The 25,850-nt window shown below is 36.1% G+C and overlaps 2 protein-coding genes and 1 long non-coding RNA gene across 3 annotated transcripts; 2 read left to right on the top strand and 1 right to left on the bottom strand.

Moving 5' to 3' along the window:
- The first annotated feature begins 10,620 nt into the window (after positions 1 to 10,620).
- Positions 10,621 to 13,232, top strand: LOC147866884 (ferritin-2, chloroplastic-like). Its single transcript, XM_087317397.1, has 8 exons — positions 10,621 to 11,115; positions 11,505 to 11,588; positions 11,677 to 11,737; positions 12,203 to 12,293; positions 12,393 to 12,454; positions 12,579 to 12,644; positions 12,722 to 12,785; positions 12,878 to 13,232. Exons 1-8 carry the CDS (start codon positions 10,757 to 10,759, stop codon positions 12,907 to 12,909), a joined length of 819 nt encoding a protein of 272 aa, XP_087173523.1. The 5' UTR covers positions 10,621 to 10,756; the 3' UTR covers positions 12,910 to 13,232.
- A 1,150-nt stretch (positions 13,233 to 14,382) lies between these two features.
- On the top strand, positions 14,383 to 15,396 carry LOC147866885 (uncharacterized). The gene is made up of 2 exons (XR_015529536.1): positions 14,383 to 14,900; positions 14,995 to 15,396. It is a non-coding gene; the product is annotated as an uncharacterized LOC147866885 (long non-coding RNA).
- On the bottom strand, positions 15,175 to 19,459 carry LOC147866886 (GDSL esterase/lipase At5g33370-like). The gene is made up of 6 exons (XM_087317398.1): positions 19,049 to 19,459; positions 18,729 to 18,856; positions 17,265 to 17,507; positions 17,009 to 17,137; positions 15,880 to 16,012; positions 15,175 to 15,515 (listed from the first exon to the last, which is right to left on the bottom strand). The coding sequence occupies exons 1-6, from the start codon at positions 19,410 to 19,412 to the stop codon at positions 15,295 to 15,297; spliced, it is 1,218 nt and encodes a 405-aa protein (XP_087173524.1). The 5' UTR covers positions 19,413 to 19,459; the 3' UTR covers positions 15,175 to 15,294.
- Positions 19,460 to 25,850: the final 6,391 nt, after the last annotated feature.

The following is a 25,850-nucleotide window of genomic DNA, read 5'->3' on the forward strand; positions in this document are numbered from 1 at the left end:
CGTATCGAGTTCATGTTTAAAACCTATACTTTAAACACGAACTCGATACGGCGTATCGAGTTCATGTATACAATACAAATATTTATACACGAACTCGATACGGCGTATCGAGTTCGTGTATAAATATTTGTATTGTATACATGAACTCGATACGCCGTATCGAGTTCTTGGGAAACGAAACATATTTACAAAAATGTCCACAGTGTCAGAGGCCTACCTGGACTCCTCGCGCTCGACTCTCTTGGAAGACATGGTTGATCGTGTTGTGTGGAGGCGGAGATCGCGCTTTCGTGCTTTGTGCCTTGAGTGCTCTGTGTGCTCTGTGTGCTCTGTGTGCTCTGAGTGCTCTGTACGCTCTGTACGCTCTGGTGAGTGAAATATGATGAGGTCTTCCTATTTATAGGGATTGAACCCATGGTTAAAGTAACCATAGTCATCTTAACCAATGTTGGTAACTTTGAGGATAGTTAGTTTGTAACCATAGTCACATTAACTATAGTAACTTATGATTGTATTAATGATTACAAAGGCAAACTAATATATTGATGAATCTTTTATACTCATAACAACCTACAATCACTTCAAAGGTTATGAAGGAGACAATGATAGAGGTTCATGAATGTACCAATGATTGATTACTAAAAGCAAAAATTTTTATGACTCTCAATAGTTATGTATTAAAGATGTGGGCATGAATTAACTAATGATTGATAAGTCTAACATTTAAAATGGTGAGCATTAAAGAATCAATGAGTGAGACGTTCTATATCAAAATGGGTGTCATTAATTAGCCAATGATTTTAACATTAATCCAACATATTCAACGCTTGTTAATGATTAGTTTTATATTTTACTTGATTTAACATCATTTAGATCTAGTTTATATAATGATTGATAATTTAAGTTAAATTACTTTATTAAAAATAATTTTTAGATGTATTGTATTTTAATAGAATATTACATAATATAGACATTCTATTGATTTGGCTTTTGTTTAGAGAGAAGTTTATGTTTAGGGAGGAGTATATGGTTAGAGAGGAGTATAACTTAGAGAGCCCTATCTAGACCTTAAGCCATGAGTGAAGATTCACCGTTCTCGATTGAAGAATATTGTTTGTCATCAGACCCATCGTTTTCTACTGAAGAGTATTGTTTATCAACAGAGTCACCATATTCGATTGAAGAATATTGTCTTTCGACCGACTCACCATATTCTATCGAAGAATATTGTCTGAGCTCATCTACAGGGAATGCAAATAATGACACATGTGAAGAGTTCTCTATTGAAGAATACGATATTAATAAAGATACCGGGAATGAAGGAAGTGCCCAGGAAACATTGAATAACATTGGCGATGGTCAGAACAGAGAATTAGACTGTAACAAGGTTACACCAACCTCTATGCAGGAAGAGAAATCTGGGAGCCCTATGCATATTAGAAGAATCCCACGAAGAATTCGTCTGGCTAGATTTAGCTTGGTGACATCAGATAAACAGATTGGATTTGATGTCAACAAAATATGTTGTGCCCGTGGTTGTATGTCTATGATTGGAAAATCAAAGTTGCGAGAATTAAGGCGATACTATTTTTCGATGACCGGTGATGAGCAAGACACTTACCTCGGATCACATATGCAACTAGTATCTGACAAATGTACGGGGATCAAAGTATCATTCGAGTATTATATCTTCCATGCGCAACAGATATGTAGAGTTGCATTCAAAATTGTGTTATGTGTTAGTAACATGCGGCTACATAGAGTACAACAACGTCTACTTAGCGGGGATCAGATGCTCAATTGTAAAGAGGTTCCAAGTATGAAAGGTGCAATTGGAAGACTAGCTATTGGCTGGATGAAAACTTACTTTCAGTTAAATTGTGAAGTAATGCCCACTACAGGTAGGATGCATCTTTCTGATAATTATACCCGTCGGGAAGTTTATGATGTCTATCGATCTGAAATGCTGGGCTCACGTAATAAGTCTATCACCTATAGCCAATTCACAAGATTATGGAGAGCTCGGTTTTCAAATGTTATTATTCCTCGTAAAGTACGTATGGGTTATTGCTCCATTTGTGCAAATCTTAAAAGTTTGGCTAAAGGTGCAAAGACATCAATGGAAAAGGATACGAGTAAGAAGTTACTACAAGAGCATCGTGAGGCACAATCCTTAGAACGAAGGAAGGCGATGCATCATAGAGAGAAGTGTTTGAAGAGGCCTGAACAATACATGTGCTTAATGATAGATGGCATGGACCAGAAGAAGACATGCTTGCCGCATATGCGGAGGCTCCCCAAAGATGTCAATGATGAGTGCCTTGTTCAAATGCACTTGGTGGGATGCTTGGCTTATAATAGGTCTGTTCGACCTCACGTCTTCATTACTTACCCCAATGTTCACAATGACCCTAACCTAACAGTTACAGTGATTCACCGAGTTTTGATGTCTTGGGGACAACCTTTCCCCCCTGTTCTATACATTCAATTGGACAATACTGCTAGAGAGAACAAAAATTCAACTGTATTTGGCTATCTAAGTATGTTGGTCAACCTAGAATTGTTTAGGAAAGTGAAAGTCAATTTCCTTTTGGTTGGCCACACACATGACCATATAGATCAGATGTTTAGCACATTCTCCAGACAGTTGTCTCGGCATGATGCTTTCACTTTACCTAAACTATTTGATGTCATTTGTGATGCATATACACCACGCCCAAAAGTGTTACACTTGAAGGAGGTATATGACTTTAAGAGATATATATTAGATGGGGGTGGTGGGAATGTTAAAGTGCTTGCTCAGTTAAACAATATAAGTTTCAATCACATTTTTTTGATAAAGAAAAATGGAATAAGTGGTTCTACACTTTTGTATGCTAAACAATATTCATCTTCTACAACATGGGAACCTGAAGGTGGTTGCCAGTTATTACTTTGTATGCCGAGTACATTGTCCATGGAGCTAAGCAAATGCCAATTGAGAAGAAAGGACAGTTGCAGAGCGACTTGGTATTAGAACAAAAACGGTCATGGCTCCAAGCCTTAGAAGAAAAAAGAAAACATATTGAGGCCGCCAAGAAATATGCCACACAACAAGACACGTCATGGTGGGATGTATTTTATAGTGATCAGAAAGAAATTATAGACAATTGTGTATCTGTTGATAATTGGAATTTGGAAACGCCATTCACATGGTCGCTGCAACATGATCGCGTAAATAGAAGTCCGGAGCGACTAGTAAATGCGATTAATGACAGCTTGGTCCATCCACAACAAAGAGACATTTATGTGGGACCAAGGATGACCAAAGCAGCCGAAGCTAGATGGCAAGGAAATTTGCATGAGCTCACCGCGGGGATGTTGATTGCAACGCCGGCTGATGAGAACTCACATGGCCACCAATTTTGGGTTGGTAAAATTCTAGAAGTGCTAATGCATGAAATAGATAACACGATCAAGTCTATAAATGTTCATTGGTACAACACTAGAAGTGCAAATGCTTTTACAGGTAAGTATACATTGGAGATGATTGAATGCCAAACAAGAAGGGGAGGTAGGAAGAGGAAGCGAAACATTCGTAACACCTCGACCCTTGATATCTCTGATGTGGATATCATCGTGTACGACTTCACACTTACAAAAGCCGGACGATTAAGGAAGTCAACAATAGATATAATAAAAGAAAAATTACCAGGTCTACAAGGTGGCTCGAGTCAAAGGCAAACGAGATCTGCTACATATAATCTAGAGTCAAACCATTTGGTTTATGACGAAGATAATGCACTGATTGGTACATCCGAGGATGATGAGGAGGAATCGTCATTGTATATTAGTTATAGTAGTGATTCTCCGTAAAGGAGTGATCATGAATGTATATTTGGCTATTAAGTGTAACTACATTCCGCTTGTAACAAATCGAGTAATATAAAATCATGTGTTTTGAATTCTTATGATTTCCCAAAAATCGTTTCTTATAAAATAACATTGGTTGTAAAGTTTGTGATATAAATTGAGAATGTATGTTTTTGAAATTCGTCTTTTTTTAGTTACTTCTAAATCACGAAAATAGTGGATTTTTAACCTTTTTCATAGTATGTTTGAACTTGTATGATACTGGTATCAATGTGTTTTGTAAAATCATTGAAAAACCCCTAAAATTTCACTTATCCTTCCATTTATGCGCGATCCTTCCACTTGTGAACGCGAACGTGTTATCTCTTGGAATGCACTTATTGCAGGATATGCGGAGAATGGGAAATTTGAGGAAGTGCACTATCAAGTCTATCAAACGAAGGATTCATGGCTAGCCATTGTCTTACACAAGACGAGCTTGATAAGGATAGTTGCGTCCTTTCCATCTATTTTATATTTTGTAGCTAATATGCTTTTTAAAACTAATGGAAGGATATGTTCTTTTGGTCCAGGATATGTTTCCCTTGTTCTGGATTGAAAATCTCCATTCTTAGGACTAATAGTCGGCGACGGTTCGCCGAACCAAACTGCGTCTTCGATCGCTCATTCTTGTGGGCATGAGCATGGATCCTCAAAATGTAGAAGTTATGTATATACGTATATGATATATATACATATGTATGGCTTATTAAAGGAAAAAGAAATGGAAAGAGAGAGAGAGAGAGAGGGAGAGAGGAAAAATGCGACGACATTTCAAGAATAGTGTTGAAACATGTTTCTGATGTAACTTTGTCCTCAGAACTCCATTTTTATGATTTTTGGCTCGTTGCGAATCTCGTTCAGAGGGCTTTCCAAGGATTATTTGGACGTTATGTTTCATTATAATTACAAGAAGATACAAGCAAAAATGTCATCGTCTCAGGTTAGTTCTCTCAATCTCTATTAGGATGGCTGACACAACAATAGGAAGTGAGTTGATGATTGTTGATGGATGTGGTAGTGATGATGGTTATGAAAATTACAAGAGGCAAAAGTGTATTGATTCTACAAAACATGAGAAAACATCATATGCTGCTATTCTTGGTGGGAAATATGTTATTGGAGATGATTATGATATTGACAGTCATCGTGATTTTGTTAAGGCTTTGCTTTCCGATTTTATGGAAAAAAAAGAGAAAGATGCTAAAGATTGTGTGGAGGAGGATGTTGTTGAGGTGGTGATGGAGACCAACTCTATGTTAGCAACTTTTGACAGGTTCTATGATCGTGGTGTTATTTTGTATTTCACTAGTAAACTTCCTTTGGTATCATGGATTAAGTAGTGGTTGAATTCATTCATAATGCCTAATTGTGTTGAGGATGTGTATGTGGGTCCAAGAGGTTTCTATGATGTAGTTTTTCGATTGTCAAACCACTGTACAGCTTTGATGGGAAAGGTACCAATCTTTTTTGATAGAAGATTAGTGCATGTGATGGAATGGGTTCCAGCGGTGGATTATAAAGATTTATTAAAACAACAATGTCCAATTTGGGTGACCGTTGATTGTAGTAACTCATTCTTTTGGGATTTACTACCAGGATTGATGTCCCAAATTGGTAACATTTTGGTTGCTCCTCATGTTAATTCGTTGAACAAATGTAGATATTGCATGTTATGGGATACAAGTTGTAAACTTCCAAGATGGTTGAGTATCGATACATCTCGATTTGGTTGATTTCGTTTTAAGCTTCAATGGGAAACTTTTGCAGGACATTGTTTTAAATGTGGTAAATTGGGGCATTTTATGGCTGAAAGCCAATATCATGGTGAACTATCCCCAAAAAATAATGTCAAAGGGAAAAACAAGGAAGATGTTGAGAAGGATATTGTTTTGATATGGTCATGGATGAGGGAATATCTCATGGGTTAGAGCGAGATCCTAAAGTTCATGGTCATGTTAGAGGTGTTGGGGAGGAGAATGGAGTATGTAATAATGATGGCCCAAATGTTGAAGATAGAGAGTGGCATCAAGTGAAGCATGAGATAAAAGGGAAGGGTGTTGCCATACAAAGGGGGAAAAAATACTTATTGTACGACATTACCAAAAGATAATTTGAGATTGAAGGAGGGGTTTAAGAAAAATCCTTGGCAAAAACAAGTGCGAAATCAGATATTGTCCAACCAATTACAATTCGATTCTTCAAGAAGGGTGGTACGACCTCAATTAAATCAAGGACTTCATTCTCGTGGAGCCAGACAACAAAACCCTAATATTGGTGGAGGGGATGCAGTACACACAAATCCTTATGCAGCTCTTGAACAAGTAGTTAGTACATTCATGAATACACTTGCTCATAAAGAGCAAGTTCTTACCAAAGGTGTTAAATGAAAGTTGTATCATGGAATGTGAGAGGGGCATCTTCTCCTCATAAGAAATATATATTATGGAAAACTTTATTTGATAAAGATTGGGATGTTTTATGTGCAATTGAACATAAGTGTCATGATTTAGTAGGATCTATGTTACATTTGCGTGGATATTCCACATATTATCCAAGACAATTATCACATTATTACTCAAGGGTTGTCATGATTATTTGTGATTCGTTTTGTCCACATATAGTCTATAATGATCCATATGGACGTTTTTTGGTGATGGAAGTCAAGTATTTTGAGGATTTGATATGGTTGGTTGGAATCTATGCACCTAATAATGCTAATCAACGCATTGAGTTATGGTCTTCAATGTATCCACGGTTATTAGTGGGACATGTTGGTTTGTTAATGGGTGATTTTAATATGTGTGTTGATGCTTCACAATCTACTTTGCGATTCTCAGTGATGGATTCTCCTGAGCAAGCAGTTTGGGACAAATTGGCATCAGAGGTTTTGAAGTATCAAGATGAGGTTGGGTTTACATTTCAGTCTATGCAATACAAAGAAACATGGAGTAGGTTAGATAGAATGTATGTTATGCATGATGAGTCCTTTTTGCCAGAGATGCTTAATATGTCAATTATGCAAGAGGTTGTGACATCAGATCATTTTCCCATATGTTTTGAGTTTAATAAACATGGGGTAGATATGTACAAAACATTGCTTCAACGAGTTCCTTTGAGGTTTAATTCTTCTTTATTATTACATTCTTTATTTGATGCCTATATGCAACAAAATTTTGGCATGTTTTCAGAACAAGTTATTTCAAAAGGATGGCATGCATGGGATACAACACTACAAAACATCAATGATATTCATCGTATGTATGGTATGACTAATGCTAAAAGACGTAGGAAATTGATTGATAAGTTTTCATATATTCTTATGTGATGCAATGTACTATTGATGAATAATCCACATGATGAAGAGCTTTTGGATGTTCAAGTTCAAGTACATGACATTGTGAAGAATTTGTCTTGTCAAAGTTATCAACATACAAGACTACGCCAATTAAAGGAGGGATTTATAGATAATCAATCACAATCTCATATGTTTTTTCAAGGATTAAGACCACCATATGCTCGTTCAAATGTGGTACAAATTAAGATAGGGGATGCCATTGTTGTAGACCCAGTCAAGGTTATTGAGTTATGTATTACTCATTTTAAGAATTTGATTGGGCCAGAGTTAATTATTAATGAGGATGTCTTGAAAGCACGACAAGAGTTTTATAACGTAATTGGGAGTGTTGTGAATACAAATATTTGTCAAGAATTGGATGTTGATTTTGAAGAAGCTGAGGTGGAAAATGTATTGTTACACCTTCCAAATGGTAAAAGCCCTAGCTCGGATGGTGTTACAAATGAAGTTTTTAAGAAGTATGCTAGCATGCTTAAGAGTTCATTCACACAAATGTTTCAACGATGTTGGGATTATGGTTTCATGCCTGAGAGCTAGAAGGTGGGGTTAATCAAATTGATACCAAAGGTACCATCTCCGGAGTCATTTCATCAATGGAGGCCTATTTCATTGATGGGAGGGTTGTACAAAGTGTTTGCAAATATATTATCCAACAAACTTAAGAAGTTCTTACCTCAACTTATTCATCCATCTCAATATGGTTTTATTACAGGTAAAAATATATTGCATAATGTTTTGAATGTTCAAATGGCGACTAATTATACTCGACATACACATCAAGAAATGGTTATGGTGCAATTAGATTTGGAAAAAGCATATGATCATGCTAATTGGTCTTTCCTCTCAGGTGTGATGTATAATATGGGGTTTGGTCCTCGTATGTGTTGACTTATCTTTTTGTTAGGGCAAAATGCAACCTCCCGTGTGATGCTTAATGGTGGAGTCACTCCGAAAGAGTTTCTTACTAGATTCGTGTGGCAAGGATGTCCACTAAGCCCATTGTTATTTGATATTGTTACACATCCTTTGTTAGTAATGTTGTCACATCTTGCGACCAATGGTGATATTGTGGGTTTGCATCTTCCTTCTGGTGGACAATTGGTGGCACAAGCATTGACAGATGATTCTTTTATGTTTTTACAAGCCTCAAAAGAAAATCTTAAAAGGAGTATGCAAGTTTGGGATCAATTTGTTTTGGCTTCAAGGTTGTATATAAATTGGAGGAAGTCTCGCCTTATTTCTTGTACCGAGAGTGATTTGGAATGTTTGGGATGGCGAGGGTCAATGATTACACGAGGTTCAATTTATCGACATTTGGGTTATCCATTAGGCATTGATGTCACAAATGTTCAATTGATTGATTGGATTGGTAGTAAATTGAGGGACAAATTTATGTATTGGAAGCCTCAATTATGGCCCTTTCATGCATGACTCAAAGTGGTGCAATGTATCTTGATACCCATGTTATTATATTTGTTGCCTTTACTTTCTTGGACTAAGAAGGCATTACAAAGCATGTTACAACCTATTATTCGGTTCATGTTGTGGCGGAAGGGAGAAATGATGGGAGTTACATGGATTTCATGGGACCATTTGGCTACTCTTAAAAGGTTAGGTGGTGCAGCAATATTGGATTTGGAAAGGCATTTGATGGCTCGTAGATTTACATTATTATGAGATATATGTCAACAAGATCAACCATGGATATCTATGATGCAATATTTTATTGAGCATGAAGGATTGGTGCATGGGAAAACAAAGATTTAAGCATCATGGTGGTCACTACTAAATGGAAGTATTCCTCTAAAGATTCGACATTCTGTATGTGGACAACATTTGGTAAGATCGTGGCAAGATGCATTATCTCTTATTGAATGGGGACCATCAAGTGATCAAGAATATTGTAATTCATTACAAAACGAATTGCTTGTTTATTCTCGAGTGTTGTTTTGGCATGGGAAAGAGAAGTTGAGATCTCAATTCAATTGTTTATTTTGATTGGGAATTGTACATTTAGAAGATATGGTTGATAATGAATCTCAAAGGTTGTCGGATTTTGAAGATGCCAAGAGATGGTTATGTATTCCCCCAAATTATGGATTTATTTGGGAGAAATTACATGATAAACCATTGTTGCAAGGATCTTTGCCATTGAAAACCAATTTTGCACCTTGGGTAGATTGGCGGTTACAAGATGACACACGCTTGTTACAGGTCACTACAAATATATTGTATTATAATGCGATGATATTATTATCTTGGCTATCTCCTAAAGCAACGAATGTGTGGAATGTATATAAGTTAGATGTAAGGTGGTGGAAAATATTACAACGTGGTTGGCATTCCCATCTACCATTTCGTGCAAAGGTATTAATATGGAGAGTCATGATTGGTGGGCTCCCATTAGGTTCGGCCTTAAAGCGACGAGGACTAGGGTCTATCACTTGTTTCTTTTGCACCGTTCCATTGGAGGATAATACACATAGGTTCATTAAATGTCCTATAGCATGTACCATTTGGAAGTACTTATCGGACATTTGACAAGTTTTACCTGTTGTTGTTTGTGACCTCAACAATGGGTTTTTTCTTAATATGTTCAAAATGGATCAAATGATGAGATGGAGATATTGTTCCAATTTTTACGTTATTGGGGTCTACAACACAATTGGAATATACGTAATGCTTTAATGTTTGATAATAGACATGGGGTGAAAGCCTATATAAAGAAGCTTAAAGGTATTCTTATGTGGAAATTTTGGATGTTAGAGCATGTGGGGATCATTTCCTCAAATGCATATTCAGGTTTTTTAGTAGCATTACAGAACGTCCCTCTCCCTACATAGGCATATGATAGGTAGAGGAGACTAAGAAGTGTTGTAACTAAGTGGATTTTACATACAATTAATATAATTGTGTGCTTTTACCCAAAAACAAAAAGAAAAAAAAGAAATGGAAAGAAAGAAAGGAAAATAAAAAACAAATTCAAAACCTCTTTCTTTCCCTTTGTTAACGTGGAAGTGACTGATTGGTGGCCAGAGCACACACATACACGTACATGCCCATACGCTGATACGCGTCCATATACATATGTAGGTACATACCATAGCCGTATTTTATATGTATAATGATAACAAAGACATATGTATAATTTACTCATGGGTGGCACATATGGCGTCATGCTCCTCGGAAAAGAACGTTTAAGTGACTGATTGGTGGCCGGGGCACACACATACGCGTACGTGCTCATACGCCGATACGCGTCCATATACATATGTACATAGGTTCATACCGTATTTTATACGTATAATGATAACAAAGACGTAAGTATAATTTACGCCCGGGTGCCACATACGGCGTCATGCTCCTCGGAAAAGAAGCGCGTGTCATGCGTATCTTCGCAGGCACCCTAACCCCTCCTTCTTCTGCAAACCCTAATTCTACTTCGTCTTCTTCTCGCGTTTCGTCAGAGTATCACTTTTCTTCCTTCCTTCTTTCTGCATCGTCGCCATGCTTCTGCTCAAGCCTTCCTCCATCGCTTCTGCACACCAAAGCTTGTATTCACATTCCCCTATACTCCTTCGCCTTAGCCAGAAAAACTGCACTGTTTCTACGTCTTCTTCTTCTTCGCCATCCTCCATTTCACCTCTGATCGTTTCAATGCGTAGTGGCATTTCTATGGCTGCAATATTTTCATCCTCGACTTCTTCTGATTTCCAAGAAGATAAGCAAACTCTAACAGGCGTAACTTTTCAGCCTTTTGTGGAGATACAAGATCATCTCGTCATGGTTCCGTCCTCTTCTTCTGTGTCTTTAGCTCGCCAGAACTTTAGCGAGTCGTGCGAATCTGCTCTTAACGAACAGATCAAGTATGTTCTCTCTTTACGTTCTCTTCTCCGTTGATTTTTACATTTGTTTTAATGAAAAATCGCCGAAGTACTCTGAAGTTCTGCTTTATTTCTCCCAAATAAACACACCTGGTCAAGAGTATTAATATTTGCTGTTCGAACAAATTTTATAAACCAAAGTTTCTCTCTTTATACTACATTCATGCATTAAAATGTTAAGAGATACCTTCATTTAGCATCCGTTTCTTTCTACAGTATTTTGATTTTAGGTTTTTAAAGTTTTTTGTATTTTCACTGTTCCATTTTATTGCAAAATCTACATTTCCCCCCTACATTTGCAACCTGAGTTTCTCGCTTTATGTTTCACTCTTTCAATCAAATGCCTCTAAAAGTGCAATTCATTTTCACAGTATTGAGTACAATGCGTCTTATTTTTACCATAATCTTTTTGCTTATTTCGATCGCGACAATGTTGGCCTTCCTGGATTTGCAAAGTGAGTAACATTGCTTTGTTTTCATACATTTCTATTTTTTTCCTCTTTGTCGTACCATGTATGATAATGTTTTACTAACCAATTCCAGGTTCTTCAAGGAATCTAGTGACGAAGAAAGAGAACACGCCAAGAAGATAATGAAATATCAGGTCTATATGTTTAAAATATTTTAATAGAATGTGAATATTTGCCTTTAATGTCTTCGTATAATTTCTGGTTTTATATTTAATCCCTTAGTATTTGTTATTACTCTCCTGCCTGAATATCACTATTTTTGGCTTATATCATGCATGTGGTTGATGTTTGAGTAAATCATTGCTGTTTGATGTTATTATTTGTTTGTCTTTAGTGTCTGAATTCAATTTTCAGCATTTGTACCTAACTGAATGCTGATAATTGATGTCACCTTAGTGTGTGTGGAATATTTGAGTGGAATATGGTGATAACTCTGATGGTCAATGTCACCAACCCTACTTACTCTGTGAGTTTATTTGCGCCCATAAGTGGATGCTTATGTCTGAATAGAATACCACAACAATAGTCCATGGATCTTATATTCTTATAGTGTTTTGTGTCATGTCTATAGCTAATAGATGTATTTCGTTTCTTTGCAGAATACGAGGGGAGGTAAGGTTAAGTTAAACAACATTAGCTTTCCAACCATAAGGGAATTTGATGATGCAGAGAAGGGAGTTGCCCTTAGTGGTAAGCTTGAAATCTTGGTTATTTCTCTCCATTTCTTTTTTATTTTTCACACTTCAAAATTTTCATTGGTGCTCACGTTCGTGATTGTATGTGTGTTAGCAATGGAGCTCACCTTAGCAATGGAGAAGCTTGTGAACAAGAAGTTACTTAAGCTTCATAAGGTATGCATTCTTTTTATGAGGTAGTACCTCCTATTTGTGTGTTCAGCTTAGTACTTGATCTTGTCTGAAGTAGTACAGAATTCTTTGAATAATCTTTGAAGTTGCAATGCCTGTTCACAAATAGGTTGCTGAGGTGGCTGGTGATCCACAGTTAGCTGATTTTGTTAAAGTAGAGCTTTTAAAGCCTCAGGTTATATATTTACTGATAATCTTGTACTGATAATGTTTATATATTTTTTGTTTGCTAATAATGAACTCGTGTTACAGGTTGATGATATAAAGAAGATCTCAAGTTACGTTTCCCAACTCAGAAGAATCGGGAAAGGGCATGGTAAGTTGATGCCATGGCAATGAATGATTAAGTGTTCATTTTTTTTGTCCTAGAATTTAAGGTTTTTATTATACTGTCTTTTAATGTTTCAGGAGTGTATCATTTTGATCTCATGTTGCTCTGAAAAGAGCAAACCCTTTGTGCAGAAAGTGAGATTTGATATGATCAAGATGTCTTCCTGTACAAAATGGGAAGCAGCTCCAAAGTGTATATATATATATATATATATATATATATATATATATAGACATGTCTCATAGTACTAATATAGATATATGCCCTGCCTAATCTGTCTAAACATTAGACTTGCTTTGCTTTAGAAGTTGGAAGATATGTGGTTTGAAGTTTGTTAGGGGCCCCCTGAAGAAATGGCCTCATGTAGCAAGTATTAAGTTGATGTTGATATACATGAGATTATTGGTATCATGACCATTTTGGAATGGTTGTTTCAAGCATAGTTCTAGCCATACGTCTCATTCGTGTCATACTCAAACGCCAATATTCGTATCATACTCATACGTGAAAAGGCTCCAAGTATGATTGAAATCCATACGCGGTACATAGATATATTATATATACATATGGTGTATATGGTGTACATAGTGTGTGTGTGTGAGGGGGAGAGAGAGAGAGAGAGAGAGAGAGAGAGAGCGTGTGTGGTCTAGAGAGAGAAGCCCTGTTTTGCATGTGTGAGGAGACAGTGATTGAGTGTATATCTAGACTCTAGAGAGAGAGAGAGAGAGGAGCTATGGGTTTTGTCTGTGTGAGGGAGTATGTAATATGTATATTAGATATCTAGATTTTGTAGAGAGAGAAAATCTGTCAGTTCTCGTGTGAGAGAGAGAGAGTGTGTGTGTATGTGTGTCAGATGTCACTTCTATTCACAAAATATTATGAATATCAAAAAAAAAAAAACCAAAAAAAAGTCAAAAAAAAAAAAAAAAAACCAAACGAATATCGCGTATCATACGCGTACGTTTGCAAACGTTCGCGTACGTCCAGTAAATTGGACGTACGCGAATATTAGGAACTATGGTAGTTCCTAATATTCGCGTACGTCCAATTTACTGGACGTACGCGAACGTTTGCAAACGTACGCGTATGATACGCGATATTCGTTTGGCTTTTTTTTTTTTGACTTTTTTTGGCTTTTTTTTTTTTGATATTCATAATATTTTGTGAATAGAAGTGACATCTGACACACATACACACTCTCTCTCTCTCTCTCACACGAGAACTGACAGATTTTCTCTCTCTACAAAATCTAGATATCTAATATACATATTACATACTCCCTCACACAGACAAAACCCATAGCTCCTCTCTCTCTCTCTAGAGTCTAGATATACACTCAATCACTGTCTCCTCACACATGCAAAACAGGGCTTCTCTCTCTAGACCACACACGCTCTCTCTCTCTCTCTCTCTCTCCCCCTCACACACACACACACTATGTACACCATATGTATATATAATATATCTATGTACCGCGTATGGATTTCAATCATACTTGGTGCCTTTTCACGTATGAGTATGATACGAATATTGGCGTTTGAGTATGACACGAATGGGACGTATGGCTAGAACTATGGTTTCAAGTAGGCGAATATATGTATAAAATATCTTTTGATTGGGACTCGAGAGCATATATACAATTTTAATTGAAATGGAGAAGATAGTTCCCAGACCTTTGCCACAGAAAAATCTCGAAGACATGTCTTCTCCTGGTCTCATCATGTTCAGAATACTTGGTTTATTTTGTTCCAATTTATTACACACAACATTAGTGTTTGTAATTTGTAATCATAAAATACGATGTCCTAGTAGATTACATCCCATGCCCAATATTTGTTGGTGCATTTGTTTTTGGTCATGCATTGTGTTGTTTCTCATGGTACATGCTTATTTCATTGTTAACCGTTAATTATGTTCCTTCATTGTAACCACGTTGCTCTTTCTTCCCATGATGATGATGACGGTGCTTCTCTTACCTGCAATGTTGATCACACTACAATGGAAGTTGGCAAAGTGAAAACTATTCTGTGATTCTTGTGGGTAGTTTAAATACTACTTTGTGGTGCAACACGGGGAGTGGCCCAAGGGCATCAAAATTTGGTATGTCAATGTATTTATGTGATGTTTGTGAAGATCTTGAAGTGAATGTGCATCATTGGTGATCGAATTGTGTGAATTCTGATGACTTCAACAGGCTAAATTGTGGACAATGTGTAGTAGGCTGACATCCCCTTAGTAGATGGCTAAGATTCTATTCAAGACATTGGTGATCAAGAATTAGAGCTCATTATTTTGCAGGTTGGTTAACAAGGGAGAAAATGAATGATTATATCAATAATTGGAAGTTTTGATATTTGATAATTTGATAGTTTTTCCCTGAAGAAACTAACGATACTACGTAGGTAGTGCACTCAATTATGGACAAGGATTCCACATAGGAGTAATGGAATTATAATGAATAAAAAACATGGATGTTGAAATTGCATTTGAGTGCTTATGAGTAAATTTGGGAGAGATTGATGGGGCTAATTTCAGAAGGGGAACCAAAAAGGCTGCGTTGAGAGATGATCTTGTGCACTCGCTCTGTAGGATGAAATGGGTCCCAAAAAATGTATGAATCTCGATCCTCACATACAGGTGTCTTGGGTCGACAAGGCCAGAAACCCTTATAGCGAGTTACTGATCCACAACAAGCTGTATTCACATTTTTGAATCCTGCATTCAATCCCAATTGATCATGATAGTAACGAAAATTTCACTATCTAATGAAAGAAATACCTTTAAACCATTTAAAAGTTTAATCAATTTGTGACATTATCAAATGAGTCTTGATTCAATTCTACCTTTTTTATTGTTCCAAATATAGTAGTTCGTTTTTAGTAAATCCTCTTTCTTCATTTATGAATCTATTAAACATGGTAATCTCATCTATAATATCCTATTGCTTAACACAATTAGGATATTTGGTTTCACAACAATAAGATGTTATTTAGTCGATAAGTGTTTCAATCATATCCTTTGAGTTCATTATTAATTGTAGGATTAAAACATTGTCAAATGAACATCAAGTACTACTTACCAAAGTTTGATGGATTTTGGATCAAATCCATGGCTATGCCAAACACGTTAGAATAGAGAAAGACGGAACCAGGAAGCTCTTGTTGCAACTCTTCTGCCATTGATTTTAGTCTTTGGTTGAAGGTAATGGCCACCTACCAGGATATTAAGGTTCAAAATTCACGTGAGCATGATATCTTATGCAAAAAATATCAATAGATTTCCGTCTCAAATAGTGAATTTCCGAAGCACTAGTAGATCTACAAAAGCAATGATATTCAATCGAGTGGTAAATGTTGAAGTTAAGTAATCAATGCATGGCAATTTTAACTAGGGGAAGTACACCCTTATAGTATTCAGGAGTGCTTAACTCATCTCTTTAGTTACTCTCTTTATTATCTCTGTTAGCTGAGGAAGGAGCCAATCAAGGGGTTCACTTGCACATGCTCAAGAGTGCTTGTCACTCGTGTCTTGTGGTATCTTCTCTTTCTGATAATCCTAGCTTAACACTTTTGAGTGGAAGTTTTAAGATCCATTATTATCAGCATGGTTAGTTCAGAATTAACACAATGATTAGTTGATATATGATTTCTTGTTGCTTTCTTTAAATTTAAGTGTGGGTCAAGTCATCTTTTAAGTTAATCTTGTTGTTATCTTCATTAGTTGTGCAAGGATGATAAAATTAGGGAGTCACTTAGGTAGCCCAGAATTGTTGGTTTGATACTCTCAAGAATTATTGACACTCACTTCTTGTGCGCTTTGCTTGCAAAACGGTGCATGTCCACTGAATCCCTTGCAATGTTTTAATGCCAACCTACCTATGCAAATCTTTGGTGAAAATATTTTATCATGAAAAGGATGCCAATGATTTCATGTTATGTTATAACCCTTGGACAATATTGAACTTTGTAACCTTTTGGTTTTTCGTGGTTGGTGAGTTGTACATGCTAGAACATACACCCATTATACAAAAATTGGGATATTGACGCTGGAGGAAATCATTGGCATGTTTTTCACTACAATTTGAATGCACATAGAGAGGTGATTCAAATCTAACAGTATATTGAAAGCTTAATTCAAGGAGGTTCAAAAGTTAGTAATAATGACCATGATGCCAATTGATATTGCCTATTTAACATAAAATTTGGCACCTGTTGCATCATTTCAATGCATTGGCCCGTAGTATCACCAAGGAAATGTCGGCTGATAACATGAGGCATGCATCCAATTGGACCTAATCCGACAATCAATACATTGCGTGCTCCATATCCATACATTACCTATCAATTCATTAACCACATGAAATAAATTATAATCCAAAGAAAATATTATTATCCAAGTTAACATGATTAACCATATTGCAAACCTAAGCATAAAATATCCGAAAGAATCCTTATAAACTTTTACCTTGATTTGTTCGTTAAGCTTGTAGATAAGGAAATCTTGGAATTCTGGAATTGTGAACTCGATCATGCGAGGGTTGGTTAGGGGCAGAAAATAGTTGCTAAGAAAATCATTTGCTCCGACCGTAATGGAGAAAAAGGCATTTCTTATAATGTTTGATGCCTTGCCCTCACCCACCATCGCTTGTAACTTCTCCACGTACTCACCCATTAATTGCATCTGCTTGCTCATTGGGAAACATTGAATCTAGACATGACATAATGTACACTAAGTTTACCTATAAGGTTATGTGGCATACACCTCAAACTAATGGAGTAGCTAAGAGAAAAAATAGTCGGACATTGTTTGCCTTACATAAGTAGCTATGCACCAATGTCTACTAAGAATGAACATCTTATAGCCACAAACAAAACATTTTATGCTCAAGCACAATGTGAAAGCATTGCCTTTATAAATGATATTAAGAACTTCTGTATATATATGCTTTGCCCTCATTCTCTCTCTCTAGCAAAACACTATAATTGATGTCTAATAGTAGAGCTTGTGCTTCCTAACCTTATGGTAATGCATTTAAGTTCCAAATGATGGGTTCCAAGCAACCTTTGGTATGTTTTCTTTGATTTGGTGAATGATGCTTAGAAACTCTTAAAAAAAAAAATCAAGTTTCAAATTCGCTTTCCATAATCAAGTGTTGAAAAGCTGATGAACGGCAAAATATATAACAATGTTCCAAGAACAGAAAATTTTAAACTATGTTTGACGAAAAGAAAACTTTAAAATGGTGAGGGTTGAACAAACAATGGAGATAAAGTGGTTTGAGATTTGGAACTACATATTGGGTTTGTCAAGGAATGGTCATATCACGTACGGATGTTGGCCTTCATACCTTACCATTATCTATCTACCTATAGCCAAACTTTTAAGAAATAACAACCATCTACCTATAGCCAACCTTGTATTAAATATCTATCCACACCAAAGACGCTGTTCTTTTGATATTAATACCAAAAGGCAAATGTTTTCTTTTTCATCATATCTTGGACATCCCAAAAGTTTGTACCTTCCTAGTGGTTGGCATATGGGTTATTGGGAATATGAACAAGTTCAAGACGTTAGGTGCACCCATAATTGCAATATGAATTATGATTAGGTGTTTAAATTATGGTGGTTAGTAAGGCTAAACCCTAATGTTGCTGCATACTCTCTCATGAATAGTTAACCACCATTAAACCACTAGTGATGTGAGTGAATCTTAATTTTTGTTAGGGTTTTTAAAGTCATAAATGGAAGTAAGAGGGACTTTGGGTGGGGTCTTTGGGGTCTTTACATGAAATTGTCTTCGTAAACATTTATGATTGAGGGAAGTGATTGGATGCAAATGCAAATTGTATCTAATGGCATGCGATTATCCAAGTTAAACCACCAATATATTCTGAGTATGTGTAAAAATTGGGTTCTAGTCAATACAAAGATTAAGCCAGTGTCATTGAGGATGCCAGCTCCAGCCGATGCAAAATTGGCTCCACGAAGCAACATTTCGTGGGTGTTGGTGGGATCGGTATAAGCTAGTGGTGACTCCATGCCCCAATGCTCACCTATGATGAAATCCATCATATAATGATGTAAAACCCAAGTAATAATATATGCGATAGACATACAGTTGAGACTCGATTAAACGGACAATAAATTGCAAATTCTCATAATCCATATGAACAATTGTAACAGTCTAAAATGAATGCTAGGAATGGATTGAAAAAAAAACTATAATAGAGTTCACAACAAGTTACCGAGGAAGTCGAAGAGGAGGCGACCATTGTTAAAACGGCCGGTGGCAGTGTGGCTCGGGAAGTCGATACCATTGGGCAAGAAGTTGGCCTTTGCAATGCTTTTGGGGAGGTGATTGTTCATGCCCACGTCAACTTGAGAGTCCCCAAATATGAAAATGGCCGTGGGACGTTTCCCACCTGAGGGTGTTGTATAGTTTCTATTGTTAGTACTAACCATCCTATCATCATCCAAGGGACCAGCACACCTAATAGCCACAATGAAAGAACTGCACATTATCATTATCATGGCTACCATTAATCCTACACTTCCAAACAACAAATCCCTCCTATCACGTCCATGGAACTCCCTCTCCATGTTAATCATGACATAGAGAAAAATATGTATGTAACTAACTATATACACTAGACTACACTATACTATTTACTAGTACTACCACTATTATCTATCTCTAAGACTAATGGGTTTTTACTCCACTTCACATGGTCATTTATATATACTCTTCTATTAATAGAGTTCCCATTTGTATGTATGTATGTATGTATGTATGTATGTATCGCATGTGCGTATATGCATGTATGTAGAATTTAGCTAACAAAACTCCAAGACAATTGTCTCACAATTATTTGAGTTGATTCACTTAAGTTCAAAAATAAAGAGGGATGGCATTTCTTGCTAATACTTTCCTCTCTCTCTCTCTCTCTCTCTCTCTCTCTCTCTCTCTTCTCAGATTTCTACCGGGGTCCGAAAGTACATACTGCGTGCATTCAATTCTTGTTGTTCTGCAGAAATGATCATAAGTTAAAAATTCATTTTAGCTGTATATCTACCTCACCCGATACATAATACCTTGCTTTTCTTTTTTATTTACCTGTTATGAGCTCTTGGGATCATATACAGTAGACATTCGGTTAAGTGCGTGCCCACTTAAATGTGCCATTCTATTAAGTGCGCTTTTTATAGAGGTCAAAATAGAGATCATAAAAATTTCATTATTTCATGATGAAATTACATAAAACCAAATTGAAACTATATTCTAAACATTCAAAAAACAACAAAATGATCAACATTTAATAAAATTGATGTTGTGAACCACAAAATGAATTGAACTTAGATCTTGCATTCCTACCATTGCATAGGTTGGGTGAGGGTCAATGAAGTGAAAACTATCGATTGGTTAATCAATTAATAGCTCATTATGTGGACTCATATTAGGGGAAAGCTATTAATTGATTAATCGCTCATTATGTGAGCTCACATAAAGGAAAAACTATTAATCGATTAATAGCTCATTATGTGGACTCATATTAGGGAAAGCCATTAATCGATTAATAGTTCATTATGTGAGCTCACATAAAAGAAAAACTATTAATCGATTAATAGCTCATTATGTGGACTTACATTAGGGGAAAGCTATTAATCAATTAATAGCTCATTATGTGGATTCACATTAGGGGAAAGCTATTAATCGATTAATAGCTCATTATGTGAACTCACATAAAGGAAAAACTATCAATCGATTAATAGCTCATTATGTGGACTCACATTAGGGGAAAGTTATTAATTGATTAATAGCTCGTTATGTGGACTCACATTAGGGGAAAACTATTAATCGATTAATAGCTCGTTATTTGGACTTACATAAAAGAAAAACTATTAATCAATTAAAAGCTCATTATGTGGACTCACATTACTGGAAAGCTATTAATTGATTAATAGTTTTTCTTTTATGTGAGTTCACATAAAACAAAAACTATTAATCGATTAATAGCTCATTATGTGGACTCACATGAAGGGAAAGCTATTAATCAATTAATAGCTTGTTATGTGGACTCACATAAAAGAAAAACTATTAATCGATTGATAGCTCGCTACTCTTAGGTATTTTTGTAGCACTATCTCAACCAAGTACGTGGATCGTTTCTCCTAAACCACATGCCACAATTCAAACTAACGACATCACGCACAATCTCTAAACGATTACAATCTAAAATATGTAGAGAATCAGGCCATCTAAACTATCCACAAGACCTCCCTTCTCTTCCGAATCTTTCTCTCGTATTCATAGCATAGACACCAAAAAATAGACATAAGAAAGAAACGTGGTGAGTGACATGGATTGCAGCAACGTGGGAGCGATTATAGCAGCAAGGAGGGCCTCAACGATGGCTGTTGGGGTTGGGCTCTCTCAAAATTAGAACAGGAAAGAAAAAATTGGGATTTTTTTTATTATTACTAAAAAAGCCCTAAATGCGCAGCTCGGTTAAGTGCGCACTTTTCCCTTGCGTTCAAAGTGCGCACTTAACCGAATGTCTACTGTACATATTGTTCACATAAAGTTAGCAGGTTTCGCTACCTTTCACTCCATTTGTGTGTAAAATGACCTAAAAGTATATGGAAGAGGCCAGACCGGCTATAGTAGCAATGATTTGGACAAGGATATTTGAACTAGAATTTCATCATTGGCTCTGGATATAAATATTCGTGGTAGAAGATTAATATATTTCGATTCTGATCATTCAGGAGGACGCGTCCTAACGTACCACACGTAAACTAGTAGGAGTAGTAACTAGCACGTTAGGAATTTAGTGATAGCCATCTCAAAGCCATGTTTGCTTTCACATACATATTGGCTTGGTAAAAGTGTAAAACAGTTAATATTTTGCATGCGGATTACATATGTATATTGGCAGGACAAACGTGACCTCATCGACATTCACACAATACATCCTCACATGATGGTATGAGAGCTAGATGTAGATGGGCATGTCTATGTGTCTATGTGGTGGTGTAGAGGTATTAACAATGGCTCATAATGATAGAAAGAAAGAAAGATATATTAATGTCTTCTAAGACCAAAATTGGCCCATGAGACAATTGGTTCACAACAAGAACGGGGTATTTACCCATTCATCGAAAGTAAAATAAAAAATAGAATAGAATAGAATACACCAATATAGCATATTTTGTAGGGTGTGTTTCTGGTTGGGATTGAATATAAGATTTTAGGGTTATGAACCATTGGATATCTTTTTAAGGTTTTACTTGTTAGGGTCACGACTCAAGGCTCTTGCTTCAAAGGCCAAAGAGATATCTTCCAAGGGATTATGCACAAGAGTTAGGGCTAGTGTTTTTTTATCTTCACAAATGGACAAGGTTAGAGTAGCCTTTTGTTGTGTCTAAAGATAGGGTTAGTGCTTTACCATCACACTTTAAATTTCTAAAACTACTGTTAGGGTTCGGTTTATATATATGTATATACTAGGATTTATGAATCACTCTTTGTGGAATTTTAAGGGTAATGGAAGATCCTTCATATAGGAACTAATAATTTATTCCTTGTTTCATTTCACAAGACAACCCTTGATCTCTCCCCAAATTCAAGACCACATGACTTGTCTACACAAGAATGACAACAAATCTTTTAATGTGTAACAAGAATCCTCAATTATTTGACCATCCAACAATAGACAATCAATTCCCACTGAATAATTTGTTCATCTACCCAAAATGCTTTTCCTCATCTTCCGCCACCATGAACATGAACACATTAATTGAGAGACGTAACAAAATGGTGAGTACCATGAAGACGCAAATATAGGGAGGGCATCCATGATCAAAATCACTATTGAGAACCCAAAAGGGATAGAACGATGTTGACTATGTTGTAAGGCAAATGGTTATATGCAACCAATGATAGGGGAGAAGAAAAGGAGAAATATGACCAAAGTAACCAAAAAACAAACTCTTAATAAAATAGAGATATAAACTAAAAATGTCCAAAAACATCCAAGCATTTTAAGACCCACTTGTGATCACATTGTCAAAGGCTTTAAAAACCTTGAGTCGGGATATTCCGGGTCAGACATTTAAGAATATATATATATATATATATGCAACCATGATTGAGGAGATTGTAAGCAATTACATTAGGATGTTCCGCATTTGCCAAATGATATCACTAAGAGACATTTTCTTTGGAGATGTGTATGTTTGTGTCAGTGTGTGTGATTTATTGTCCATCTTTGATATATCCTTTGTATTTGCCTTAATTTGCGTGGGATCCACTTCATATATAAACCATGGCCATAAGATCACAACCTCATCCTCCACTAGTGTCTTCCACTATCCCCTTAACATTGTCGACAATCTCATGACCTGCTTCATCTAACATTTTAATGCCCATTATTTCAATAAAATCTTGCTTGATCAACATTTTAGGTTGGCACATGTCCTACACTCAAATGTGGAGAAAGGAGAATGATGATAAGATGTAGATTCTTAGAAGTTACAAAAGTGTTCACCTTGTCATGTGAAGGGTTATTTAATTTTCCTAAAAGTAGTAACTTAAAGTAACATACTAAAACAATTTACAATAGTTCCGATGTTTCTAATGTGACACCGGTTTAGTTAAGAAGTTCATCCACATTGTTGTAGAAGTGTAATGTAGCAACATTGATTTTGAAACAATTCTCTACTAATGAGCTTTAGGGTGTCAAGTTCTTTGATTATGGTTTTGATCCATAATCTTTCCTTTGCAATATCACTTAAAGGGCTACGAATACTTGTCATTTGCTTTTCTAAAGACCGTGCCTGATTTTCGGCAAGAGGTATCAAGATCCTTGCAAAAGTAGATATTTGGCCGCTTGAAGATGATTAAACCATAGAAATAAATGTACAGGTATACTTTCACAACACCAAAACACATTGTTAACTACATTGCTATTGTCATTGCTTTTCAGTGAGAGGTACTTGTCATTTGCTTTTCTAAAGACCACGCCAGATTTTCAGCAATCCTTGCAAAAGTAGATATTTGACTCCGCTTGAAGATGATTAAACCGTAGAAATAAATGTAAGGGTATACTTTCACGACACCAAAACACATTGTTAACTACATTGCTACTTGCATTGCTTACATACCATCAATGTGTGTCGCAATAAGTAACACACACACACACACATATATATATATATATATATTATTTAATGTGTCTATGTATGTAGGTATGTCTGTTTGTCTGTCTCTAACCATTAAAATGGTTTATTATGTCTAAATTTAAGCACCCTGGAAATGGCTTATTATGCTGCTCTGTGAAGAATGTTCATAGTGCCTCTTTAAAAGAGGCAAAAACAGAACAAAATTTGCACATCCCAAAGAAAAGAATATTGTGCCTACCAAACAATCAAAATTGTTGACATCCAAAAGAATATCAGTACATGGTAGATGATTCACTAAATTTGTGAGATACAAAAAGTTTGAATTGCAGGAGAAGTACGGCAATGCAGAAAAAGATACAAGTTTCGATCACATATTACATGAATTAATGAGAAATTTACTCCCCCATTAGCCAATAGACAAAGAGAACTGCAAGAGATCCTTTTCCTGAAAACTGAATAAATTGCATCCTTAAATTTTATTCATAGTGGACAAGTCACGTTATTGCTCTAAGTTTGTGGGCTAAAAACAATCCTCGTCCTACAAATCCTCATAATCTTTATTAAGTAGAAGACAAATGCACCTGCTTCCTCAAAATAACAGCTGATAATGGGGGTATATGTACATGAAACACCACCACCCAATGCCAAACTTTGACTAACTTCATAGCAGTCCTTATGACTGTAATGCAGGGCTTTGTAGATCAAATGGCTAGCTTCAGCTTTATAGATAACATATATTTATCCTCCTGTTTTACCATGCTTCATCCCAGATTTGTTTGACCACAATAAGCATGGGAGATCATCTGTTATCAGGAGGCTGGAAATGCTGTACTATCTCTCTTTGTATCAAGGAGTTGGTGATTTACTATAGCTTTAGTTTCTTTCGATGCAGTTTTTTTTCCTTCCCATGAAGAATGTTTGGAAATCATCATCGAAAAAGTTCCAAACATGGAGAATATGAGAGGTGTAGCAAACAATTGCTGATAAATCACAAAGTACCCAAGTTGACCAAACTTGAACAAAGTGATTCAATGTAGAGAATCTTGAGAGAGAGAGAGAGAGAGAGAAAATGAAAGAGGACAATAGAATTTCCAGTTCCAGCAATAATTGTTGTAATTGGTACTGCAACAAAAAGTCACAATGCATCATGGAATGTATTGACTGCGAGAGTGCCATCTCTAGCATCCTACAAATGAAATGAATCATAATAAACTAATTCAGATGAGCACAGCTGCATCTAATGGATAACATAAAAATGAAAGTATATTTGGAACGAATAGGAACAAAAGGGTGCATTTTATTTAGGTAAAAAAAGCATGTTCCAAATAAGTGACAAATCGAAGGAAGTGACATTGTTTGGACATAATAAAATTCATAGGCAAAATTCTCTTGTTCATTATAAATATGGGAAAGATTATTTAAATAAAGTGCTGATACATTGTTTAGAAATAGATACATAAACCATGAACACATCATTTTGTCTTGTTCATTCCAAATATCAGTGACAAATAAAAGGAAGTGTGACACAGTGTTTGGGCATAATAAATAAATAAATAAATATTCATGATTATGAAAAAGGATTATATTCCATAAGCTCTTTTCTTTGCCCATTGATGATAATAACAAAAATGCCTACAGAGAAAAAATGAAAGACAGGAGAATAGACAAAAAAAGATATTAGTACCTGCCATCTGAAGCAAACATTCTTGTAACAAAGAGGCTGTTTGAGGAGCCACGCACAAGAAAGATACTCAACCAACGAGAACAAACCCAAAGCAATAGAGCCCAGGAGGCATGAGTGTGATGCCTCTGTTGCTGAAGCCTGAAAATACCACAAATTTGATATGGCATTACCAGAGAAAATCC

Source organism: Azolla caroliniana, unplaced genomic scaffold (genome assembly GCF_043228905.1).
Source record: "Azolla caroliniana isolate FFs.n. ecotype wild unplaced genomic scaffold, voAzoCaro1.0.p SCAF_3, whole genome shotgun sequence".
In the NCBI taxonomy this organism is placed as follows: domain Eukaryota; kingdom Viridiplantae; phylum Streptophyta; class Polypodiopsida; order Salviniales; family Salviniaceae; genus Azolla; species Azolla caroliniana.

What these genes read in the sequence shown, in the direction of transcription:
- LOC147866884 (XM_087317397.1), top strand. Translation starts at nt 10,757, where the DNA reads ATGCTTCTGCTCAAGCCTTCCTCCATCGCTTCTGCACACCAAAGCTTG. An exon ending in AGAAGATAATGAAATATCAG is followed by an intron (nt 11,738 to 12,202) that starts GTCTATATGTTT and finishes GTTTCTTTGCAG; the next exon opens with AATACGAGGGGAGGTAAGGT. An exon ending in AGTTACTTAAGCTTCATAAG is followed by an intron (nt 12,455 to 12,578) that starts GTATGCATTCTT and finishes GTTCACAAATAG; the next exon opens with GTTGCTGAGGTGGCTGGTGA.
- LOC147866886 (XM_087317398.1), bottom strand. Translation starts at nt 19,412, where the DNA reads ATGATTAACATGGAGAGGGAGTTCCATGGACGTGATAGGAGGGATTTG. An exon ending in GCATTGAAATGATGCAACAG is followed by an intron (nt 16,013 to 17,008) that starts GTGCCAAATTTT and finishes ATATCCTGGTAG; the next exon opens with GTGGCCATTACCTTCAACCA. An exon ending in CCAAAATCCATCAAACTTTG is followed by an intron (nt 15,516 to 15,879) that starts GTAAGTAGTACT and finishes GATTGAATGCAG; the next exon opens with GATTCAAAAATGTGAATACA.